Source organism: Melospiza melodia, chromosome 6, assembly GCF_035770615.1.
Source record: "Melospiza melodia melodia isolate bMelMel2 chromosome 6, bMelMel2.pri, whole genome shotgun sequence".
Lineage (NCBI taxonomy): Eukaryota > Metazoa > Chordata > Aves > Passeriformes > Passerellidae > Melospiza > Melospiza melodia.
The window spans coordinates 59,422,332-59,444,039 of NC_086199.1; the positions used below are offsets into that span (position 1 = coordinate 59,422,332).

The 21,708-nt window shown below is 37.6% G+C and overlaps 1 protein-coding gene and 1 long non-coding RNA gene across 15 annotated transcripts in view; one reads left to right on the plus strand and one right to left on the minus strand.

Moving 5' to 3' along the window:
- LOC134419406 (uncharacterized) overlaps positions 1–5,134 on the plus strand; it is a 36,109-nt gene extending 30,975 nt beyond the window's left edge. Inside the window, exon 3 of the long non-coding RNA XR_010028036.1 lies at positions 4,121–5,134. This is a non-coding gene — a long non-coding RNA (uncharacterized LOC134419406). The remainder of the gene's footprint in view (positions 1–4,120) is intronic.
- SOX6 (SRY-box transcription factor 6) overlaps positions 1–21,708 on the minus strand; it is a 369,646-nt gene that overhangs the window by 137,888 nt on the left and 210,050 nt on the right. For all 14 annotated transcript variants that reach the window (XM_063158537.1, XM_063158541.1, XM_063158536.1 and 11 more), the window contains 2 exons: positions 6,879–7,051; positions 3,329–3,397 (listed from right to left, as the gene is read on the minus strand). In XM_063158537.1, the coding sequence (XP_063014607.1) occupies positions 3,329–3,397; positions 6,879–7,051 (242 nt within the window). The remainder of the gene's footprint in view (positions 1–3,328; positions 3,398–6,878; positions 7,052–21,708) is intronic.

A 21,708-nucleotide genomic window follows, 5' to 3' on the forward strand; every position in this document is an offset into this window, starting at 1 on the left:
CAAATTTCTGATAATCAGAGACAGGACTGAGGAGAAGTCCAGATTCCCACTGCTTTTAGCCAACAAAACTGCATTCCCCAACACACAGACCCAGATAGAAACATTAGCTTCACGTAGAAAACATGAGATGATTATGCAGAACATTTAATGACCTCTGTACTCTTGAAATACCTATTATTTCTGCATACACTAAGCCTAGATAAAGTGCTCTTTGCTCATAGATTATTGACAAATTTTTGGATGTATAACAAGTCTGCAGTAAGGTGCTCCAGTAAATGATCTCAAAACAAAATAAAACAAAAAAACCCAAAGAAAGAAACAAACCGTCCACCAATTAAGTGAAACAAGGTCAAAATGAATACATAAACAGATAATATAAATAATAAATGCTAGGTAATGCAAATTCTCAGTATATTTACCCAGTAGTTGTCCAGGGGAAGCGTGATGTTATTTAATGCAAATTATTCTAAATTTTGTATGTGGCTGACCTATTATAAGCCCCTTCTAGAGCAACTTCTAATTGCTCAAATGGTTCAACTGGGTGCATTACTCACAGAACCTCGTTTGAGAATTGACACTGCACCTCAGGAGAGGACAGTTGACACACTGTGTGTCTCATGATGAGAACATTGCATCAGCAGTGCCCCTCTCCCCCTGCATCCTGGAGAACACGCTGTACTCGCCTGAGTGTCTGTGCCATCAATGGGCCCCTGCCCAGATGGAACTGGCACCTGTGCTGCTCACATTTTGTAATCTCCTCAGAAGGGGAGTGGCAGGCAAGGGTACCACTGTTTTCTCACGCATACAGAGTACAGATAAGAGCCCACACCATTCTCTGTAGGTAATCACTGTTTCCTGAAAATTGTTGCTCAAGAGTGTCTTTGAACAAACCTTCTAAACAAAATCAAGTTATTGGGGATAGTGCTGCAAATTCTACCAGGCTCAAAAACTAAACTGGGAATGCAAACATTCAAATTTTGTTTCCCCTTCCAGACGCAGAGAGCAGGATTCACCTCATCTCACATCAGATCTCTACACTACAGGCATTGACACATATATCCTCCTTAGTTAATGGAGAGAAACAGCCATTTTAGGGAACAATTTATCTGATATATTTTAAATATCTACTTTAGGACAAGACAAAGTGTATCCTGAAACACTTAGCTTCTCACTGCTCACTACAAGAGCAATCTGGATAATTAATTAGACAGAGTCTGTACTGCAGTTACCTATTTTTGATACGATGAACTCCACTCAGACCAGCATGACTTCAGTACCAGTATTGGGGTTTCTTGGGAAGATGGTGGAGAGGGTCTGGGAGAACCAGCACAGCACTATTTCTGTCACCTGCCTCCCTTTTGCCTCCATCCCAGCTCTAGCCCTTAAGGAACTACACATCTCAAACTGTAACACTCATAACCAATTCTACCGCAGCAAACCTACTACAAACTGAGACACAACTTAGTAACTTCTCCCTCAAGCAACTTCTGGCTGCCAAACCTGCCAGCAAAGAAACAAAGCAAGACCACTTGGCTCACAAGCAAATGGACTATGTGAGCTGGAGACAATCTCTCAGGGAACTTTCTTTTAGTAATCTCCCCAAAAGACCATTGGACATTTGACTTGGCGCCTGCCCAGTGTGCTTAGTGCTTCTTACTGGAGCCTACAGCACTCCTTGGGCCATGGGATGCCCACTACCAATCTGGCTGACCAAATGGGAGAAGAAACAATCCTTACTGACTCAAACACACTGATTAGACTCAGGTAAATGTAGAAATCATAAATCAATAAAGAGGCCAAACCACTAAGGAGCTGTGGCATGAGTATAATATATTGGCAAGAATTTGGAACACTTCTTTGCATACACATCTGGGAAAGGACGGGAAAGAAAACTTGTGGAGGGTTCAGCACTATGTAAGAGGAAAGGTGGAGTGAATGAGAAAATGAACCTTCAATCTATTCTAGAATGAATTCTAAGACCACGTTTCCCTGGAGATAGGGGAAGGGTAAAGCTACTGGAAAGTATTGACTGAAGTGAAACTTAAAGTACCTTTGAGCTTTTTACTACAGAGCAGGTATCCCAGTCAAACATACCTACAATTCTCCAAAGAGAAACAAAAAAGAAACCCAAGTCATAATTCCTCTTGCTGTTTCCTAATTTTTAAAGGAATTTTAAAAATTAGAAATTTCTCATACAGATAACACCTGCTTTGTAGACTTAGCTAGATTTCAGTCTTAGCTTTTATGCTAAGACTTTTTAATATTTTTCTTTGCTTTCTGAAGCCAGACTTGCAAATAACACTTAGAGAAGATGGTGTATTTTTTCCTTACAATATTCTTTCTAGTTCCTTACTGTTCTTTTTTCCTTACACTATCTCTTTCATCCTTGATGAACACCTAATATGAACACACAGTCTCCTAATAGGCAACAACAATAATGGTGCTTTACAATTCAATTGTGTCTCTCATGCAAGGTATTAACACATCTATATTTGTTAAATAAAGCCCTTAGAAGTGTAACTGAGACTGCATTACAACATTTTCAAAAGCATTTACAAGCATTCCTTTGGGATGAGGGAAAGAAAAACTTCAGTTTTAGCATCTAGTAACATAGCAATCTGCTAATTAAGGAAAAGAAATGGATAGCCCAAGCTTATAAGAAATGATTGGCAGCACAGTCATCTGTCAGACCAAATTGAAATATTTCAATCAGTGAACAGGCCCAGGGAAATGCTCTCAAAGTGGGAAGCAGAGAAGGTAACACAGTCACATGCCAACAATGCCTCTGCATCCATGTCACTCCCTGCCCACGTATACTTGCACAAAATTAAAACATGTTCTGAGCACAAGTACAGATAATTGAATATCTCCAGAGTACTTCCAGATCCACAAGGGTATAATTACTCCAAAGGCACCTGGAACACATATACCTGTGGGTTTTTGTGCATGAGCAGACTGGTGCCAGGGACTCAGTACTGCCTCAATGTCTCGATTTTGCCTTTGTAGAACACAGAATTCCTCCAGCAGTAAGTGAGACTCTGTTTTTACTTCACACAATGCAAGTCAAAGTGATTGCAGATTTCAGAATTATGACAAGATGGTGAGATTTAAAAATAGTTCATAACTTTCAGAAGAAAACTTTGCCTATTAAAGTTCTTTGCACCAAAAAAGATGTCTGGCAATAATTTTTAGGGACACAAGGAACTTCCATAAAAAGCATCTTTACTCAAGCTTATTAGCAAAGCGAGTGGCTGCTTTATTTTAGACCCTTCCCTCTCCATAAATGAAACTTAAGTATAATCAGAAGAGAGCAATAAAACACACTGACCTGAATTTGCTGCTGCAGTAGATTGATTTTGTGCTGCTGTTGCAGAAGTTGCTGCTGTTGTCTTGCAATCTATTAGAAATAAAATTTCCATTAAATTAAAACAGCAATATTGAAATTTCAATACTATTGACTGAAAAACATAATATTTGTTATTCTTTATTATATTTTATTAAGCATATTATTTTTTTAAATGGAGCATCTTTTAGAGGTAAATTTAAATGCAACATAAAAATCTACTTAGCAAGTAAGAAATATGTATTTTAAGCAGTGAGACCTTAGCTCTGAAAAGCGCAGAAACATAGGTTTATTTGTGTGCATATGAATAATCTCATCACTATTCAACAAAGCATTTAAGCCTGTGGTGATCTTTAACTGTGATGCATTACTGTTAGCTACAATGGGAATGAAACACATGCTTAAAATTAAGTGCCTTTCTGAATGGGGATGGGATTACGCAGGTGCTTAAGGTTAAACGTACATTTTCCTGCTTTGCTGAACTGGAGCCTTAGCTGGTGTTTATGGATGTTTCACTATTCAGCATGAGCTCCTAGGGTAAGCTTCTCTGACTTTCTCCACAATGAGCAGCACATTACTTCTCTTGCAAATCTCAAAAATCATCCTTGGAGCTACTTAGCGAACCAGAGCCTTATTCCATGTAAAAGCAGTACCTGGTGCTCAGCAACTCATCCTCCACACAGCCCTATGAAATATGCAGATATTCTTTCCCTCATTTGGTAGATTCAGTAGGGGATCTGGAGGATAAAGGTTCATTCTATCCCTTCTCTAACACAGATGGAAAAAAGCAAATGTTCTGGGTGGAGAACACTAAGAGACTGGTGAGAGTTTGCTACAGATGCTCCATCTACCTCCCTGATTCCCACAAAATCAGCATGCTGGAGCAGAAGTGAAATAGGATCCTGCCCTCAGACCACAGAGCTGCTCCCTGCCATGGGTGATGTGGAAAGCAGCCACCGAGGAGAAGCCACAGGGAGCTGGGGGAACAACTGGACTTCTGCTGTAGAAGGGCAACAGTGCAGCAGACTGAAATGAGAACAAGATTTGTGTTTCCTGGAAATCCCAGCCTCAGCACTTCTGCTACCTTCATTTCTTAAGTATAATTTCCCCTCCTATAAATATTTATCTAGAGCAGAGGAATCACATAAAACAGCAAGAAGCTGGTGACAAAGGTATTTTGGCCACTCAAATCCACTGTTTCTCTTTTGGCAAAAACCCTCTTGGTCTCCTTCCCTAACATCTTCTGAGCACACTTATTCTGTTATAAACAGAGAAAGCTAAGTAAAATGTTTTTATGATAAAAAAATGACAGGAATGTATAAAGGTTGGTTTGGAAATAAACAATCACATAGTTTTAGTGAAAACTGTTCAGATTAACTCAGAAGGAATTTGCAGTCACATATTAACAGCTTGTAATTGTGCATACAGGGAGACCAAGGCTGTCATTTCCTTAATCTCTCACTGTCACATGGAAATAACTCTGTAAGTTTCTTCAGTTAAAATTCACTTTTGTAAGAGAAATCAACACAAAATTCATATGTATTTTTAAGTCTTACATATGACCTCAAAGAGGCAAATTAAGGTCTAGGTGATTCTGGGGCTGGGTGAAGGCAAAGGATCACAAGAAGATGGAGTGAAGCAACTCTCACAGATCACTACAGCAATGCTTGTAATGGAGCTCAAACCCCTTTCAGGATCCTGGTGTTCAAACAGATCTGGATCAATCTCCCAGGCAAGTCAATAAAATACAGTGAGTGAGGGCGGCAGGAGCAGACCTTGTGTGTGAGTGAAAAAGGGAATCAGAGCTGGCACTCCTGTGCCCAGGTGGCCCAGGGCAGGTCCTAGAAGCTCAGGTAGCTGTTGTCAGCACAGTGACCAGCCGTGGTGCCTGTGCTTGGTGAAACAACCCTAATGGGGACAGCGCTATATGGAATATTTAAAACCTCTATGGGAACTGGAGTTGCCACTTTTAGTGAGCAACACACCACTTGTGTGACTCCATCTTAGAAGTGCAGTGCTTGTAACTAAAGGTCTGTCAGGGTTATATCCACATTGCCCCTCCTGTTGAAGATCTCAGCAAAAGAAAAAGTTGGTTACAGTGTGCAGCTTCACAGTGAAAGGACACAGAGCATGGAGCTGCATTGTGGGCCACCCTCTCTCAGTGCTGTATCATTCTTTCACAGGTACACAGTACCCTACATCCAGTATTGTCTGGAGCTGCTGATGACCTGGCTGCAGCCTAACACAGTAAACCACAGCCAAGACAAGGAGGAGGCTTTTGTTTACATGTGCAAAGGAACAGATCTGCCAGGGTGCTGCCAGCTTGTGAACAGCTTTTTGTACCTGCATGCACAATGTAGCACCATTTGAATAGGCATTTCCTGATGAAAACAAGAAATATACCATGGAGCATCTAATCTCCAAGGTTCCTCTTCGCTGGAGCAGTTCTGTGATAGAAAATGTACCCAAGACCCTGCAATGCAATTACCATAGCATCGTCTTGATGTATAGGCTTGACACAGTAAAGTAGGGTACACAAGCACCATGTGGCTCAAATTCTGAATTTTATTTGCCTATCGGTTGAGCTACATGCTCGCTTCATTGAGCATGACAACCTAGTTTTAAGTGTCATTTAATTTTCATTTTGAAATATAATTACAAAGTGTTCACTGTAAGATATCACTCGTCTGCAAATGTGTCAAGATTAATTTGTGCTAGCTTATTCACAAGTGTCAATAGTTAATTACTGTGTCATCTCTAGATGGCTAAATGACATTCTAACTTCTGATTTTTTACAGTGTTCCTTTATGTTATTTTCCATTAGGGGATGAGTCCATATTCCTACATGTGGGCAAATACCCAAGCACATAAAATACCAGACGTCACAACTCATTAAAATCAACAGAGCATACATTGCTGTATATATCCTATAAAATATATTTAACTGAAAAGATAATTCTAGTAATAATGTCAGATTCCTAAAAACCACACATTAATTTGGATCTGTTGGATCTAATGCCTAGGGGACTAGTGCATGGGATCACTGTTGTTGCACTTTTGTTCGATGAGAAGAGGACAGCTCGTTGGACAACTGCATCTTTAAACCAAACAAATAATCAAGGAAAACAAACAAAAAAAAATACAAAAAAAGAAAAAAAAAAAACTGTTCACAACCTCAACAAACAAATCAAACCTTACTTGTGCAAGGTATTTGAACGTTTGAATACTTAAGGGATTTTGTTTAATTATTTTCTTTTCAGAAAGAGAAAGTGTTAAATAATGGTCATAGTCTGGCTTGTTCATAACTCTCAAAATTGCTTCTCAGTGCAAGGAGAACTGTGAAATCTATCATCCACTCCTTTTTTTTTTTTATCTTCAGGGTCTTATAATATTCCCTCTTTCTGGAAAAACGTCTAACTTCGGCAGATATTTAAAAAAAAACAAACCACCAAAGGAAACAACAGCAGGCAGAGCGGAGTTTGCGACAAGCGTTCTGCGTGAACAGTTTTCACAGGTTTCCTTCTTGGAGCCTCACCTGTTCTTGCTGTTGGCGAGCAAGGTCCATTTGCTGCCGTTGCTTTTCGATTTGTGAGGCTGCCAGCTTTTTCTGCTCGTCGTGGGCAGCCAGGAGCTGCTCCCGTAAGCTGATCAGCTGGGTGATCATGGTCGAGAGCTGCCGCTCTTTTTCTGCCAGGCTTTCTGGGGTACCTGAACGGGGGGGGGGAAGATGGACTGTAAATATCAGGTAGACAATACTTACAAAGCAATATTTACCCCTCCAAAAAAAAAAAAAAAAAAAAGGCTGCATCATCAATGTGTTTTTTTCAAACAGCAGCTTGGATATATTTTCTACTACCAAATCTCAAAAGAATGTAACACATAGATTTGCTGTGCTCTAAGCAGGGGAGGATGTAACAGAAATGGGAGCAGAAAAGATATATAATGTTTCCTTTTTTCTGGCAGGGATTTATTCTGTATGAATCCCTGGATCTTCTCCATCTAAATCTGCCCACTGTGATAAATACATTCATAGTTTATCAGACATAATTTTACCTCAGTTTATATATTTTCTCATTTTTTCACTCCATGTATGTACTAATGCTAAAACAGAATTTAAAAGATGCTGTTTGGTGGAAGAAGCAGTTTAAGAATTTATTGATAATTTCTCCAAAATACCCATATATCTGGTAGGTCATTTAGGTAAATGTAATCCATGGTTGTGGAATTTGTATTAAAAATGAGCTTTACTTGTCCCCAAGAGAAATGGCTAACCTGAGAAAATGGCTTAAGAATTTTCATTTAACTTTCAAAGTTTATTCTACAGAGAGCACTTAATTAATATGAAACTACGGTACATTTATTCTTTGCACTAATGATGCTTAATGGTCTGTTTATGGGTAAATTGCATGGGTCTCATAAGTGGAGAGTACAGGGTCCTTTTCCAAATCAATCTGAAAATATCCCACCTCATATAGGAACATATTACCCTGTCAGAAACAGCAATGTCAGTTCCTATATTTGAGCCATACAATACATTTCCTTTTGTGAGCACCTCAGAATCGTAGGTCTATAAGAGATAATATAAATACATCAAGGTAGAAGTCCAAGATTATTGGAGGACCATCTGAAAGAAGTTTAGAGTTGGAAGTGGGATAAATAAAGCAATTCAATGTTGTAAAGTAGAATTGAAAATCATAGAAGAAAACCAAGAATTATTTAGGTCTGTAGTCTGCCACAATGATATGAGAAGGAGCACAAAAGAGAGTATTCAGAAACTTCCTTTCCTCTGTTCACAGTAGAGGACTGGGATAAAGAAGTCACTGGACTTTTAAAGAGGAAGAAAATGTGTGAGCAACAGGACCTGGGAGGGAATGGAGAAACAGTCACAAGATTATGACTCCAGCTTCTTCCCAGGAATAAGATGGATATCTTGTAAAGAAGAAAAGAAAAAAAGGGCTGACAGGTTTCATAAGGAGAAGGAAGACAAAATAAGCTCCTGCCAAGAAGGTGAAAAACCCAAGATTATCCACTACTTACATTGTGGGGCCAGTATGATTCTTACACAGATTTCATTTGCAAAAACAGCTTAAAAGAAAACCTCTGTCTGAAATTGTTTTGTATGGAAAAAAAGAAACTGTAGCTTAAGTCACTTACTCTAAACAAACTCTGAGAAACAAAGATGTTTCTCAAATTCTGAGAAACAAAAATGTAAATGCAGATTTTATGTGCGTTTATTAATTTCATTTAGCAATGCAAAGTACTGAAAAAGATTCAATTTCTTATTCACTCTTAAGTATCTTAGTTTTAAATGAGTTTCCAAGAAGCTGATGTTTCCCTACCCTCTATAGACAGTATACATGTGACATAGGCCTCCAGAAGAAGAAAAAGGTGTAAATTCTGTTGCAGTTGAAATTTTAGAAAGGCTTGATAGTGATTTCCTTCATCACAAGAGGAACAATGGATGCATGAAGCTGAAACTGAAGGACCTTCCTACCTAGACCAATTCATTTCAAAGCCTTAGTGTGATACAAGTGACTGAAGCAATAGAAGAGTTCTGTGCAAAAAGCTGCTACAAGTCCAAAACAAATAGAAAATAATTTTTGAAAGTAAGCTTAGGCAGCTGTGTGGCCAGGAAAGTGCCTGCCCTGGAAGTGCTGCCTTGCCAGGATCCTTCAGCATGCACTGATCTCCATGCTGACAGCTGTTCAATTCTCTGCAACTTCAGTATAGACCTATCTTAACCCTCCTAAACTGTGTTATTAGGTCTTGAAGATTTTCCAGCATGGTTCAAAGGTCATTTAGGTGGTTTTGAATTCATTTCCATAGGTAAAAGACTCTTCTGCCAAAAGAAAACTCCCCTGCCCATTGTGACCAGAAGAGATCAACCACTCCACCCACCGATTTTAGAAAGCCAGTGGGAAGCAACCTGCTGCCTCAAATGGTACTTATTGTCCTCCAGTGCCACCTGGGAAACAACAGCTTGAGACTTTCACATCTGTCAAGCAGCTTTGGCATCATAATGCAAGCCCCTGAGCTTACAGCCGTAAAATATTTTACACACCCAAAGCAGAAATTAATCTCCCACGCCATTTCCATATCAGCCTGTATAGCTTGTACTTGCTCCATAGCATGAGTAGGAAACCACCACAAAGAGTGCCTGCAAAGGCTACAAAATGTTGTTGTTTTGTTAGGATTTCTTGGAATCATTTGATATAGCTGCCACAAATTTATAGTCTGTCTGCCTGTCTTTCTTTTTTTCCTTCTTTCTTTCCTTCTTTCCCTCTCTGATTTTTTTTACAATAGCAGGCAGAAGTAACTGTTCTTATTCAGGAATCCACAGCAATTGTTTTTCTTTCCTTTTCTCTCCCCCGAGCAACACATCTGAAATAAATGACCCCATTTAAAATACCCTGCTCTTTAATTTGTACCCTGTTATGTAATCCAGCAACAGAATAGAACTGAAGACCACAAAATGTACACTGCGCTCCTGGAAAATCACGAGACCTCCATGAAGCTGCAGGACACCTAACCAAGAACAAGCAGAAGATGAGAATGTTGTTGTATGAACTGTGTGTGTAGGGGGGGGTGGGGGATGAGGCATAATTTAATTTTAGAGTGGAAAATCCCAACCATTATTTTACAGTTTAAATACCAATAAAAACCAACTTGCTTAGAATGCAGACCAGACTGAGCTGATCTGGCTGGGACAAGAGAGGTCATCAGTAGCTGTGTGCCATCATCATCTGTTTTGCATCCACTTACTGTAGCGAGCAATGAGATTCCTAAACTCATTACCAGTAAATAAACTTCTGCTGCTGACTGAAAGTATCTATAAATAAAATAAAAATACAGCTATCTGTAAAATGTATTTGCCATAAAAACAGATAAAACAAAAAGCTTAGTAAAAAATGAACAGTAAATATGCCAGCTTCCATAAAATATTATATACCACAGCTCTCTCTCTGTTCTAATCCTATTCTCTTACTCCAAAGACAGCAGTGCATTTTTTCCATGGGGTCTTCCTTATCCCCAAAACACATCTGTCTTGAGTTTCTCTCAGATTTGTCAGGTGGATCAGTGCTCCCCAGGGCCTGCTCCATCTGAAGTATTTTAATTTGACTAAACACCTGATTTATTTTATCTCTCCGATGAGAAAGGCAGTTTGTCTTAATAGAGCCTGTCAGCCCACAGTCCCATTCACAGCAATTTACAGGCAGCCAGGGATGCTGGAAAAGAAGAGTGCTGTGATTCTGTATTTTATCCTCCTCCAGAAAGCACCTAAAAGCAGCTATTCACTGCTACTGCATGTGGCATTTTAGAACTGAATTAGCTTTTTATTCAAGTAACTACACTTGTTGTGAATAGCTTATCTGTAAAATTGCTACATTCACTACTGATTTTATTAACCTTTGGCTCTATCACAAAATGGTCTTCAGTTAGGAAAGACCTTTAAAATTGACACATTTTTCTTAGGGGCCTTTATTTCAGTGACTACAGATATACTGAATTTGATCCATTGACTCCCTTTACCAGCAGTATTTAAAATTTTGAGTGTTGGTGGGAAGCTGATAGTGTTTAAGGACTTCTTTTTAAAATGGAGATGTGTCAGTCTCATCAAAAGTTCAGAAAAAAAATGTTATTATTTCTGAGAATACTTTGGGTATATCCCTACCTTTGTGATAATAATCTGGCTGTAGTAATATTTTAATTTTTCCCTGTGTGCTTATTGTTTTACTCTTTATTTTGGATTTCAGCACAAATTGAGATAAAATATTCAGATTGAAGAGAACTAAGGCATCAAAGAGAACTCGACTTTTTGAAATTGTGGTCATAGGTCAATCTAATCAGAAGACAGAAAATAAAAAGTAGCTATAAATCTGCTGAAAAAGAGAGAAGAATTCAACTTGTGGTCTAAAATTACATTTAGAAAGAATTCTGTTTGTGGCAAAACTCTATCTACAAAAACCAACTAGAATACTACATGATTTCTGGTACATTGACTAACAGAAAGAGCATCATGTATCTTGCACTGCATCTAATAAAAATCATAAACCCCATCCTGAATTTTATCTACTTAGATTTCTTTAAGTATTGCAGAAAAAAAACCAAAACACACACACACACAAAAAAAATTTAAAAACTAGTATCCTGAAAGTATAGCTATACAATATAATTAAAGTTCCTATATCAACCACTGGTTTAGCACCTTTTAAAACTCCTGTTACCTTTTACAACCTATTCAGTCTATATACAAATGTAGCTGCACGTAAGCAAACACTGCAGGTTTCTCAATGTTAAATTTCCTACTGTCCTTGGGGCAAGATGTCCTGAGGTAGAGGCAGAGGAATAACTGCTGGTAAGGGAAAAAAAGAAACAGGCATAACAAGAAATAGACTTCTAGGCTTACACAGCATAATTTAAACTAATCTCTCTGACTCTCAGGAAAAGAAAACGAGGTAAAACCACATATTCTATCAAGTGAATAAAAGACAAAGTGCTGGAGTCATAAATAAACAAAAAATTCTATAGGCATGATCCATAGCTTGCTAAAGTGGGGTTCCTAGCTGTGACACAAAATTACTGTGGGTTCTTGAATGTGTCTTAGTGTCCCAACATGTAGACAGAGTAAAGCACTACCAATCAGAGGTTTTTATGCCTGGTTAGTTAATGTTTCTGAAGTGCTTTGAGATCCTTGCATGGAATCTCTACACAGCTGCAAAGCATTTTTGGTTCTCTTGAATTCTGTGATTAGTGTAAAACATGACAAATATTATCCTTGTTTATGCACTGCATCTAAACTAACTTTTGCTCCATACGCTTACAGGAAATACAAATTAATAAATCACAAATGATTACTCCTGTTACGTTTACAGAACAAACACATTGTGTGACTTTCATGAAATCAGGAGGCAGCAATGCAAGAAAGAAGTGTGGACTTTGCCAGAAACTAAGTAAGGCTTTAAATCACATAACTGCAGCCCCAAAGTATCATCGGCCAAAACAGTTCAACCAACAATCAAAAATTATTCTGAATCAAGTTAAGCAATTTCAGCTTTTTTTCCCCCTTTAAAAAAAAAAAAAAGCCTTTGTGACTCAATCCCTCTGTTAGATTGAAGGGTATTTTATTATTTTATGGACATTGAAAAGAAAGCAAGAACACAATGCTAGACATAAAAGAAAGTGTATTTGATCTTAGCTTCCCAGAGATAACCTGGTTAAACCGTTCTGTCTAACACTGCAGCCTGCAGCACACATCAGATGGGCTGTGATGTTTCCACTTCACAGGCTCTGTCCAGCATTTAGCATTTACCCTTTCTTGATTGGGTCACCTTCTAAATGCCACAAAGTAGGGCAGCAAAAGTCAACAAAAATAAACAGGAAAAACAGAAGAAAGTAACAATCTAATGGAAGGGCCTCGGAGATAAAAGTCACTTTGTGAGGGCTGCCTGACTAAGGAGCCCCCTTGCCATTGCAACAGCATCTAATTTGAGTTCTAACTCCAGCAGCAGTTTAAAAAGCTTCCACTCTAAAGGGCCCCAAGTGTATCATAAAGATAAAGCATTTCAGTAGAAAACAGCCACAAAGACCTCTATTATCTTATCAGTCTTTGGTTACAACAGCTGAACCAATATGACTAAGTTCTGAATGACTTTTTTTTCCCCCCTTTCTTTTTATAACACTAGAATACTGGAATTTCTTTATTTCATGATCAGTTAGCAATTGTTGGTGTTCCCATATGCTACTGTCCCGTTCTTAGCCAATAAAAAGTTTTATAAATGCTCCCATTGTGCTTTGTAGCATCCCAGTGCAGAAAGCAGCACAGCAAACATGTCCAGCATGCAAAACACACCGGATTGCTGCTCTTGGGAAGGTGTAAGATCCCTCCCCTCCCTTATGTCTCAAAATGATTCTGCATTTTCAGCTTTGAGCAAGGAAATTTTATTACCATATGTCCACAGACGGTAATGGAAATTAATATTAGGAACTGCAGAAAATATTCTGTAGAAAAAAGTCAGATTTTAAAAAACAAAAAAGAGTTTAAATTAGTTTTACTTTATGAGAAGGATGAAAATGCTTTACTGATAATCCACAATTTTTCTCCTAATTCTATATATACCAAAACTCACACGTTGCAGCAATTTGAAACTCCTATGATTTGCAAAACAGCAGACTTTTACAACAATCCTGTACTTATCATGGTCCTGCCTTTCTTGGATTAGCCAAAACCAGCCGAATATCTGAGTGAACATGAACCCAACTCAGTAGGGCCATGCTGACCCCTCTTTGTCACACGTCACTGTGCCCACAGACAGGTAAGGGCAAGGACAGGGCCCCAGCAGCACCTCCCTGGCTTTGGCTGAGCTGAGCTCACAGCCAGCACTGGGCTCCTGCACCCTCTGCCCCTGGGCTGGGCTCACCCCAGTGCTCTCGCCCATTCCAGAGCTCCAGATCTGTGCCTGACGCTGAGCTGGGCACACTGGAGTGTTCACGTTCAACTGAGCCCCATCCAAACACCTAAAGCTTCCTGCTCTGTTGTTCTTTCCCTCCTCAAAAAGAATTTGATGGATTTATTCCTTCTTCAAACATCACAGAACCATTTATTCTGCATTAAGAACAAGTCACCGGAATGTCTATAATAATCCAGCTGAATGTTTCCCCTAATGATGTGCCATCACCTGGGGCAGGTTTACTTGCCATAGTATGTCCAGCAAATCTTGTGCCTTAGCTTTGCTCCTCCAAATAACTTTTTTTTTTCTCTCACAAATTCACTGGACTTTTTGCTCTTGCCTGGTTTCTTAGCAATTCTCAAGTGTTTCCTGAGCAATACCTTACATTCAGAGGTTTTCTTCCTTGACTGCTTCTCACAGCAGTTCCAATCAAAGTAAACCAATACACTCAAAAGAAAAACACTGCAGTGACTGGACCAACAAAAATTGCTCCCAGGTTTCTCCCCGTAGCTGTCAAAGCAGGGTGCCAGCCAAAGCTTTGGACTAAGTTCCTGCTCAGCTCATGGATCAGCACAATGAAACTTCGCACCATTTTTAGCAGTGTGGTGAATCTGCTGTTGAGTCCTAAAATGTAATCCACGTCAGGAATGCCGGGAAGAATGTGATGTTAGCCAGAGCTTCGACCTCCCCCTCCTCCAAACCAGTGCCCAGCAAAATGCAGAATTCCAACAAGTCTCTCGGACTCCTTACTTCCTTTCACACACATGAAAAGGAGAACTCTGTCTGACTTAAGCCTTAGAGGACTTTAAATATGTTTAGAGATTTTGTTACTATCTCACAGATACAATTTTATTTTGCTATTGTCTTCTATTTTAAAAAATAAATTAAAAATATAAATAAAACCCACTTTGGCTCATTTCTTAGAATTTCTCTCAAATCCAGAAGAAATTGTAAATTTATACTCTAAATGATATTAAAAGTACACAGTAAGTGTTAGTTCATATGTGTGCACATGGAGGGAAGATAATGATTTTTTGAATATATTATTTTTAGGGTTTTTCAGCAGCAAGTAGAGATTTTTTTGTAAATGGTTTAGTGCTTTAGTAGGTTTAGAAAAGCTTAATATATACACAATATGAACTGTGCAGAGTCTATCTAGGAAAAGTATGATATTGCCGGATATAAACAGAAAAATGCAGATTATACATTTCAACTAAAAACTCATAGCCAACCTGTTCCTGCTGAGTTAGAATATAAGAATATAGCAGAGGCCATGGGCTGTGAGTAATCTGTGATACAAACACTAAAATATGAGATAAAGAAAAAAATGAGCAATTTTGTTTTGTTAACTGAGTAGACTGTAACCCAGGGCATAGCACATCAAAATAAAATTAACATGGTGGTGTTAGAGAGTACAGTTCTCATTATTAATATTATTACCGATTCTAATACTTGATTCCAATGCTCTCAAAGCAACAAAAAATACAAATGAAAATAAAGATGAGTTATCCATTTAAGGCATTCATTCAGGACTTGAGAGCTGAAAAAATACCCTGACCCTTCAGTTTCAGATTTTCCCATTTAAATACAGATGACATTACTTCCCTAGATCATAGAGGGGGAAAGGGAGGAGGAGGTTATGCCAAGGATAACAACAGCAAAGATTAAAAACTATACTTGTGGGCCACAGACAGAAGTACTATATCAGAAAAAAAAAAAAAAAAAGATAAACAAACAAAAAAAAATCTAACCATCATTTACTTATGCACCGGTTCCTCCTCTGTAGAATCCACACTGAGATATCAGGAGCTGTGCTAACAAGAATAGCAGAAATACTCAAATGTCATAGTAGGAATAAACTTCCAGCATCAGAACCATCTCTGTGCAAACATCCCACGTGGATGATGTTTACCAGCTTTTCTTGGGGACATTAATAGGGTAAGTGAAAAAAGCACAAGATTGGTTTTGTTTTTTCCATATCAGAACATACATTAAGCATAAGCAAAACTAGCAGATCAAAATGTCTTCTTCCAGAAGACCAGAGTCATAAACATGGTTTAAAAGTTAAATCCTTTAATTTTCTCGTTTGCAAGAGCTATAAAACTAACTTCAACCCAATAGTCCTACAAGGATTTAAGTTGTCATGTAGCAAAACAGGGGAAGTCTAACAGAGAAATGAAGCTTTTCCTTCTGATAATGGGACACAACTATTAAATATCGGGAAAATCAAGTCCCATAGTAAATATAATGGTTGTTTTTTCTTCATTACACTGGAATTATCAATTCAGCAGGTCTAATTCTCTCTTGTAGATTATCTACACATACATGTAGATCAAAACCTTCAGCAGAAACAGCCTGTATTTACAGTGGCATGAGAGCTGACCCCCTTGTCCCCACAAACACTGAGTGAAGCCAGTTGTTCACCTTCCCTATTATCTTATCTCTGAACCTGACCCAAAACACAGGGATACTTTCATTAGTTTTGCCTAAATTTTGTAATTATAGAAGGAAAAATAGCAGACTCATCAAACAGAAGTCAAACAAACCTCACCTCAGTTTCTAGAAAACTCACTGTATCAGGCATATCCCAGGTTTAGGTCTGAGACTGCTTTTTCCAGACAGAATCATTTGGCATAAAAAACTGTGTACTCAGTATTAGACATTTTAAATGCACTTTCTTATTAAACTCTCTCCATGAGCTGTTTATAGTTTAATGTGAAGCTACAGATGTAAAACTGAGAATAAAGTGCTTGAACAGAGAAATACTGCCCAACCTTTTACAAGAGCTTTTCCAAGGAATTCCAACACAACAGCATTTTTTCCTGAAGATTATTTTCTTTTCTGGATAATTTTTTCCATTTTTATTTTTCTCTTCTGATTCCTAACATTTGCTGAATGAAGTTCTGCTGCACTAGCAGTCTCACTGTATCCTAATTAAATTAAGCAATTTTTTAGATGTTTGAATTCAATAGAAAATCCCTACATTTCCTTTCCAGAAAAGAAGAAAAGAAAAATTTTCCTAATATTTGCAGCTGTGCCTTGATGGGGAGGATTGACTATGACTGCTAACCCATCTCTAATATTCATATAAAACACTGCCATAAAATGTGTGGTAAGATAATTTTTGTAGCATCCTCTTTTAGATGTGCAATGAGATTTTCTTGATTTTCTTTTGCTTATATACAATCATAGGTAGTGTATTCTTTGGAATTACAGTGCTGAAAGTCACAATTGATGACAGTCTGGAGTAAGTAGCATCTTATCAAGTAACATGAAATGATTGGGAGTTTGCTGAAGAAAGAAATTTAGATGGAGAATTCAGGACTGATTTTGAAATTGCTCCATTTCATTGATTGTTCTTTACTAACAACACACAGCTGCATAAAAGCAATTTTTCCCATATTCAATTTAAACGTTAACAAGTGATTTCTCAGTGCTATTAATCTTATTTTTTTTTCATTTTGTAAACATGATAGAATTTCAAAATCTATACAATTTTTCATTCTTTTAAAACTAGTATTTCTTCCCATGCAAGTGCAGAAAACCACTTATTTAGAAGGAAGAGCTCACCAATTAAAACTTGTATCTTCAATCACAAGGATAAAGTGAATATCTGTGCTGTCTAATCTTATTCTGGAAAGAGAATTGAATATGTACATGCATAAAAGTGGCTGGAAGGAAGCTGAGTTTAGAGGAAATTCTCTTAATGTCTCATTTGATGAGTACAGTTCATATGAATTAGATGACATCAATTTCCTTATCTAACAGGAGCTAGAGTTACTTGTGATTTCTGTAGCTGATCATTTGACTTCCATTAAAAAAGGTTCACGATGTAAAAGAAGCTTTTGTTTGGGTTTGGTTTTTTTTTAGTCTTCTCCATTGTCTGAACTATGGATTAATAATGAAAGGTAAAAGAAAATAATTATATGTTTCAATTAAGTTTTCAATTTTTAAGAGCAAGCTACAGAAAAGGAGGGCTTAATTTTTCTTTCCTGCTCTTTGCCACAGTATTTGCAGAAATAATGTGATTCTTCTCTTTAGAGAGAGAGGAACACTTTACACTTTAATGTCCACAAGGACATCGATAGGGTGATGGATGAAGAAAAAGGAGCACAGAAAGGAGCAGTTGAACTTCATGCAGCTTTTGTGTGTAATTCTGCAGATGGACACAAGAAAATCAAGTGGAAAAAAAACAACCCACATCTCCTCACTGTGTCTTCCTGGGGGCTAATCCAGTTTTGAGGAGCACAATGCAGTGGAGCTGACCCAGCTGTGTGCCAGGGAGGGCCAGGAGAACAAGGACAGCAATTAACTCTCTTCTCTGTGGGTGCAAGAAGGGTAAAAGTCTTTTCCATAGGTGCCACTGCAGCTTTTCTATTAAAAAACTAATTGATTTACATGTTAGGATTCGATTATTTAAGCTCATTTTCCATACTGGTAACACTGAGGATAACACCTCAGAACACTCCAGGAACCTTGACTCTTTTCCTATACTGAAAATTGTAACCCAAATGCATTTCTTCTGCTGCATCCAGAATGCACAATATACACAGGAGAGGAGATGTGCCCCTGTGAAATGTACTCTGACTTCTGATGTCTTGCAGTTACTTTTTATATCTTGTTAAATAAGTTACTTCCACGAGTTCTTAGTTAGTAATTATTAGCTACACGACTCAGAAATGTCTAAATATAAATATGAGGAGTATTAGTACTGCAAGATTTATATACTTTAAATATAAATTTTAATTTTGATCTTAATTACATGTTCATCTTTCATGTCTTACAAATACAAACAAGTATATCAATGAAAAACTTATATTTGCCTCTGAAGATTTTTATTGCCTCTGGTGATAAGTAATGAAGAAGCAAAGTTTATTGCAAAACAAGGACATTAGCATAGCCTGTCTATCACAGAAGCTGTAAAGAAGAAACTTCCTACCTCATCTGAGGAGAGACAATTTAGTCAAAAGCCTTTGATATGTATGGAAAAGCAACAAAATTTTATACATTTAGAATGTGCCCAGAGAAGTGAGTTAAAGGATTTACACTCACTTCAGTGGGCTTTGAAAGAAGTCCATTGATATGTTCATTAATAATGGCATTAGGTGGCAGCTTTAGGCTTGTAAATCTGAATATTATTTTAAATTTAGTTCATAATCAAAGAGTTATAAATTGAAAGTGCTACTTATCTGCTGCACACAACCTAACAATCTGTAAGAAAAATTCAGCAGAGCATATTAATTCTACAAATAAGAATTATCATATGCCTTTTGAAATAACCACATCGCTGAATGGGCATGAGAAACAAAAACCAAACAAGTAAACTATGCTCTTGTTCCCTGAGGGTTTATTTTATAAATAAATAATTAAAATAATGCAATCCAGAGCAAATTATTCTATGTAGAATTCTATGACCAGCTTGTTGTGCTCCTGTAAATACACTACAAAATTTTCAGACAAGATTTCTAACTAGAGAAAAACCTTCTAAATCACATTAACCAGAGTACAAAGGGGGTGGCCTGCATCTGCAGTTCCACACATATTCCAGGAGTTCTCTGGAATAATTACACTCTAACCACAAGCAGGAGTGTGTTTAGCCAGAGGATTCTCAGAAGCGACTAAAAAATGCAGTCAGAACTTTCCTTAATTCAATTTATTTGTATACCTAGCTGATCACAAACCAAAACATTTAACACAGCCCTTTCCTACAGAGTCTTTGGTAATTAAGTTCTTCACAGTCCCAGCCCAGAATGGTATCATGGGGGTTTTTGTGCTTTCAGAGGTATTCTACCACTGAAACAGGATCACTCAGAAAGAAAACATAAACACCGCCTGCTCCAAAGTCTTAATATAATCCAATATTCAAATTCATGGATTTAGCAAAACTTTAAGCACAGTTACAATGATTCACAATAAATCCGGAAGCACTGGGAATATGTAGAAAACATACCAAGAGGTTTTGAATTCCACTATAACAGCATTCTAATTCAATATATTATAAATAGACCCAGGATTTATTAAAGAAATCAGGGTCTTCTAATTGTTTCTCTCTCCTTAACACAGCTTAGTAGTGTCCAGATTGCATTTTCATTATTTTTTTTCTAGAGCAACCACAATTGCAGCATTATTTTTTCCTCCTAACAAGACACTCAAACAAAAAACTCAAAGCAACAGAAGCAGGGGAAACAGATTTTCAAAACCAATTGAGACTACTCTCAACTGGTTTTGAACATTAATCATCTTCTTTTGAAACATCCCAATTTTTTAAAAAAATCAGTTTTGTTCGGAAGAACACACCTGTTGCAACTGAATGCAATGTTTCTGAGGTGTTTCTCACAAGTTACTTCAGTGTAACTGTGATGCTGAAATAATGTCAACTTAAATGAAGGCTAATTGTGACTGCAAAATAATTTTGGACTTAAGCAATATATTTTGTGGTTATTTCCTCTCTATAAATTTTAAATCAAAATTTCAATCTCTTTGCACCTGCAAAGGTCTCAGGTACATTTCCAAGGGGATTCTCAGATTTAGGTCTCTCTGGGCCAGGTTTTTTAAGAGATTTAGGCCTCTCACTATTGCAAATGTCCCTGTGGTCATGTTTTCAAAAACATTTGAAGCATCTAAGACCCATTGACTCAGATGACATCTTAAACTATTTTGAAAAATTAGATAAATGTGTGTGGATCCCATAATATTACCTTTAAAGTTTTCAATTAACTTGATCCTGATGTGGTTCTTCCCCCAGCTGACACTACAGCTGTGGAATCTAAATGCTGCTGCTGGCTCAAAGCATTAAATGGGTTCAAGGGCAGAGTGGACAGGTATTTGGAAGAGGGAAGAGAAATCTATTTGACTGATTCAAAATACACAAATCTCACCAGGATCTAGAAATCCCTGGAAATTAGCCAGAGGTAGAGATAGTATTAGTGCAAAAGTCTAACTTTCCCCTGTTCTTCCTCATTCCTGGTTCTGCATTTATGATTACTCCTTAAATCAAATGGGTATTTTCCTGGGTTTTTTCCCCTTTATGCCAAAGATCTCCTTTTTATTTTTTTATCTGAGTTCTTTTGTAACAACTTTAGCCCTTCAAATACGGTACTGGATGATTTTTTTTTATTAGGATTTGCTTTCTCCCTATGGAAATTCACACCTATGGGTTGGCCAACTGTCTTTCCTTAAGACAGAAGTCGTTTTATTCACTTTTCTGTTGTGCAACACCAACTAGGGGACATGAGAACCTGGATCTGTGTGATGCTCTGTACACCTTGGGCTTAGGGCTGACAGGTTTTGGTCAAAACCTAAAGTTACTCACCTTGAGTTTCACACAGGTATTAAACTTAGCACAAAATACTTTTCAACCACATCCTTACAGTAACTTATAAAGTATAACTATTGATATATTTTGCTATTTCAGGTTATTAAAATAAATAGAAATATAAGTAGAAGTATTTTTGAAGGACTGCTGGAGGACTTTAGATATCACTTGCTAGAACTCAATATGACTTTGGTAACTTCCAAGTGGTGTGGACTGCATTCACTCACAAATTTTCAATTTCCTCCTTGGAGCATTAGCTCAATATGCCATAGCAAAGATAAGGTTTTTCTGCTCTAGAGTACCTCAAATGTCCTGCATTTAGGGGATATCAGCAGCCTGCAGTAAAGGAAAGCCTGCAGCTTCAGCTCTATCATGGACTCAACATATATAGAATGAACTCTGCACAAGAAAACCAGCCTGTATAAGAGGATGAATGAATACAAAAGAACACATTAAAATGCATTTATAAGGCTACACTCTCTCACATTTCTTTCTCTATGCCAAAAAAAAAAAAAAAAAAGTCAAGAACTCATTATTTCTTTAGTTATTAATTTAGTTTAGGAAGGAGTAACCCTCAGTTGCTTAAGCAACTTGACAACTCT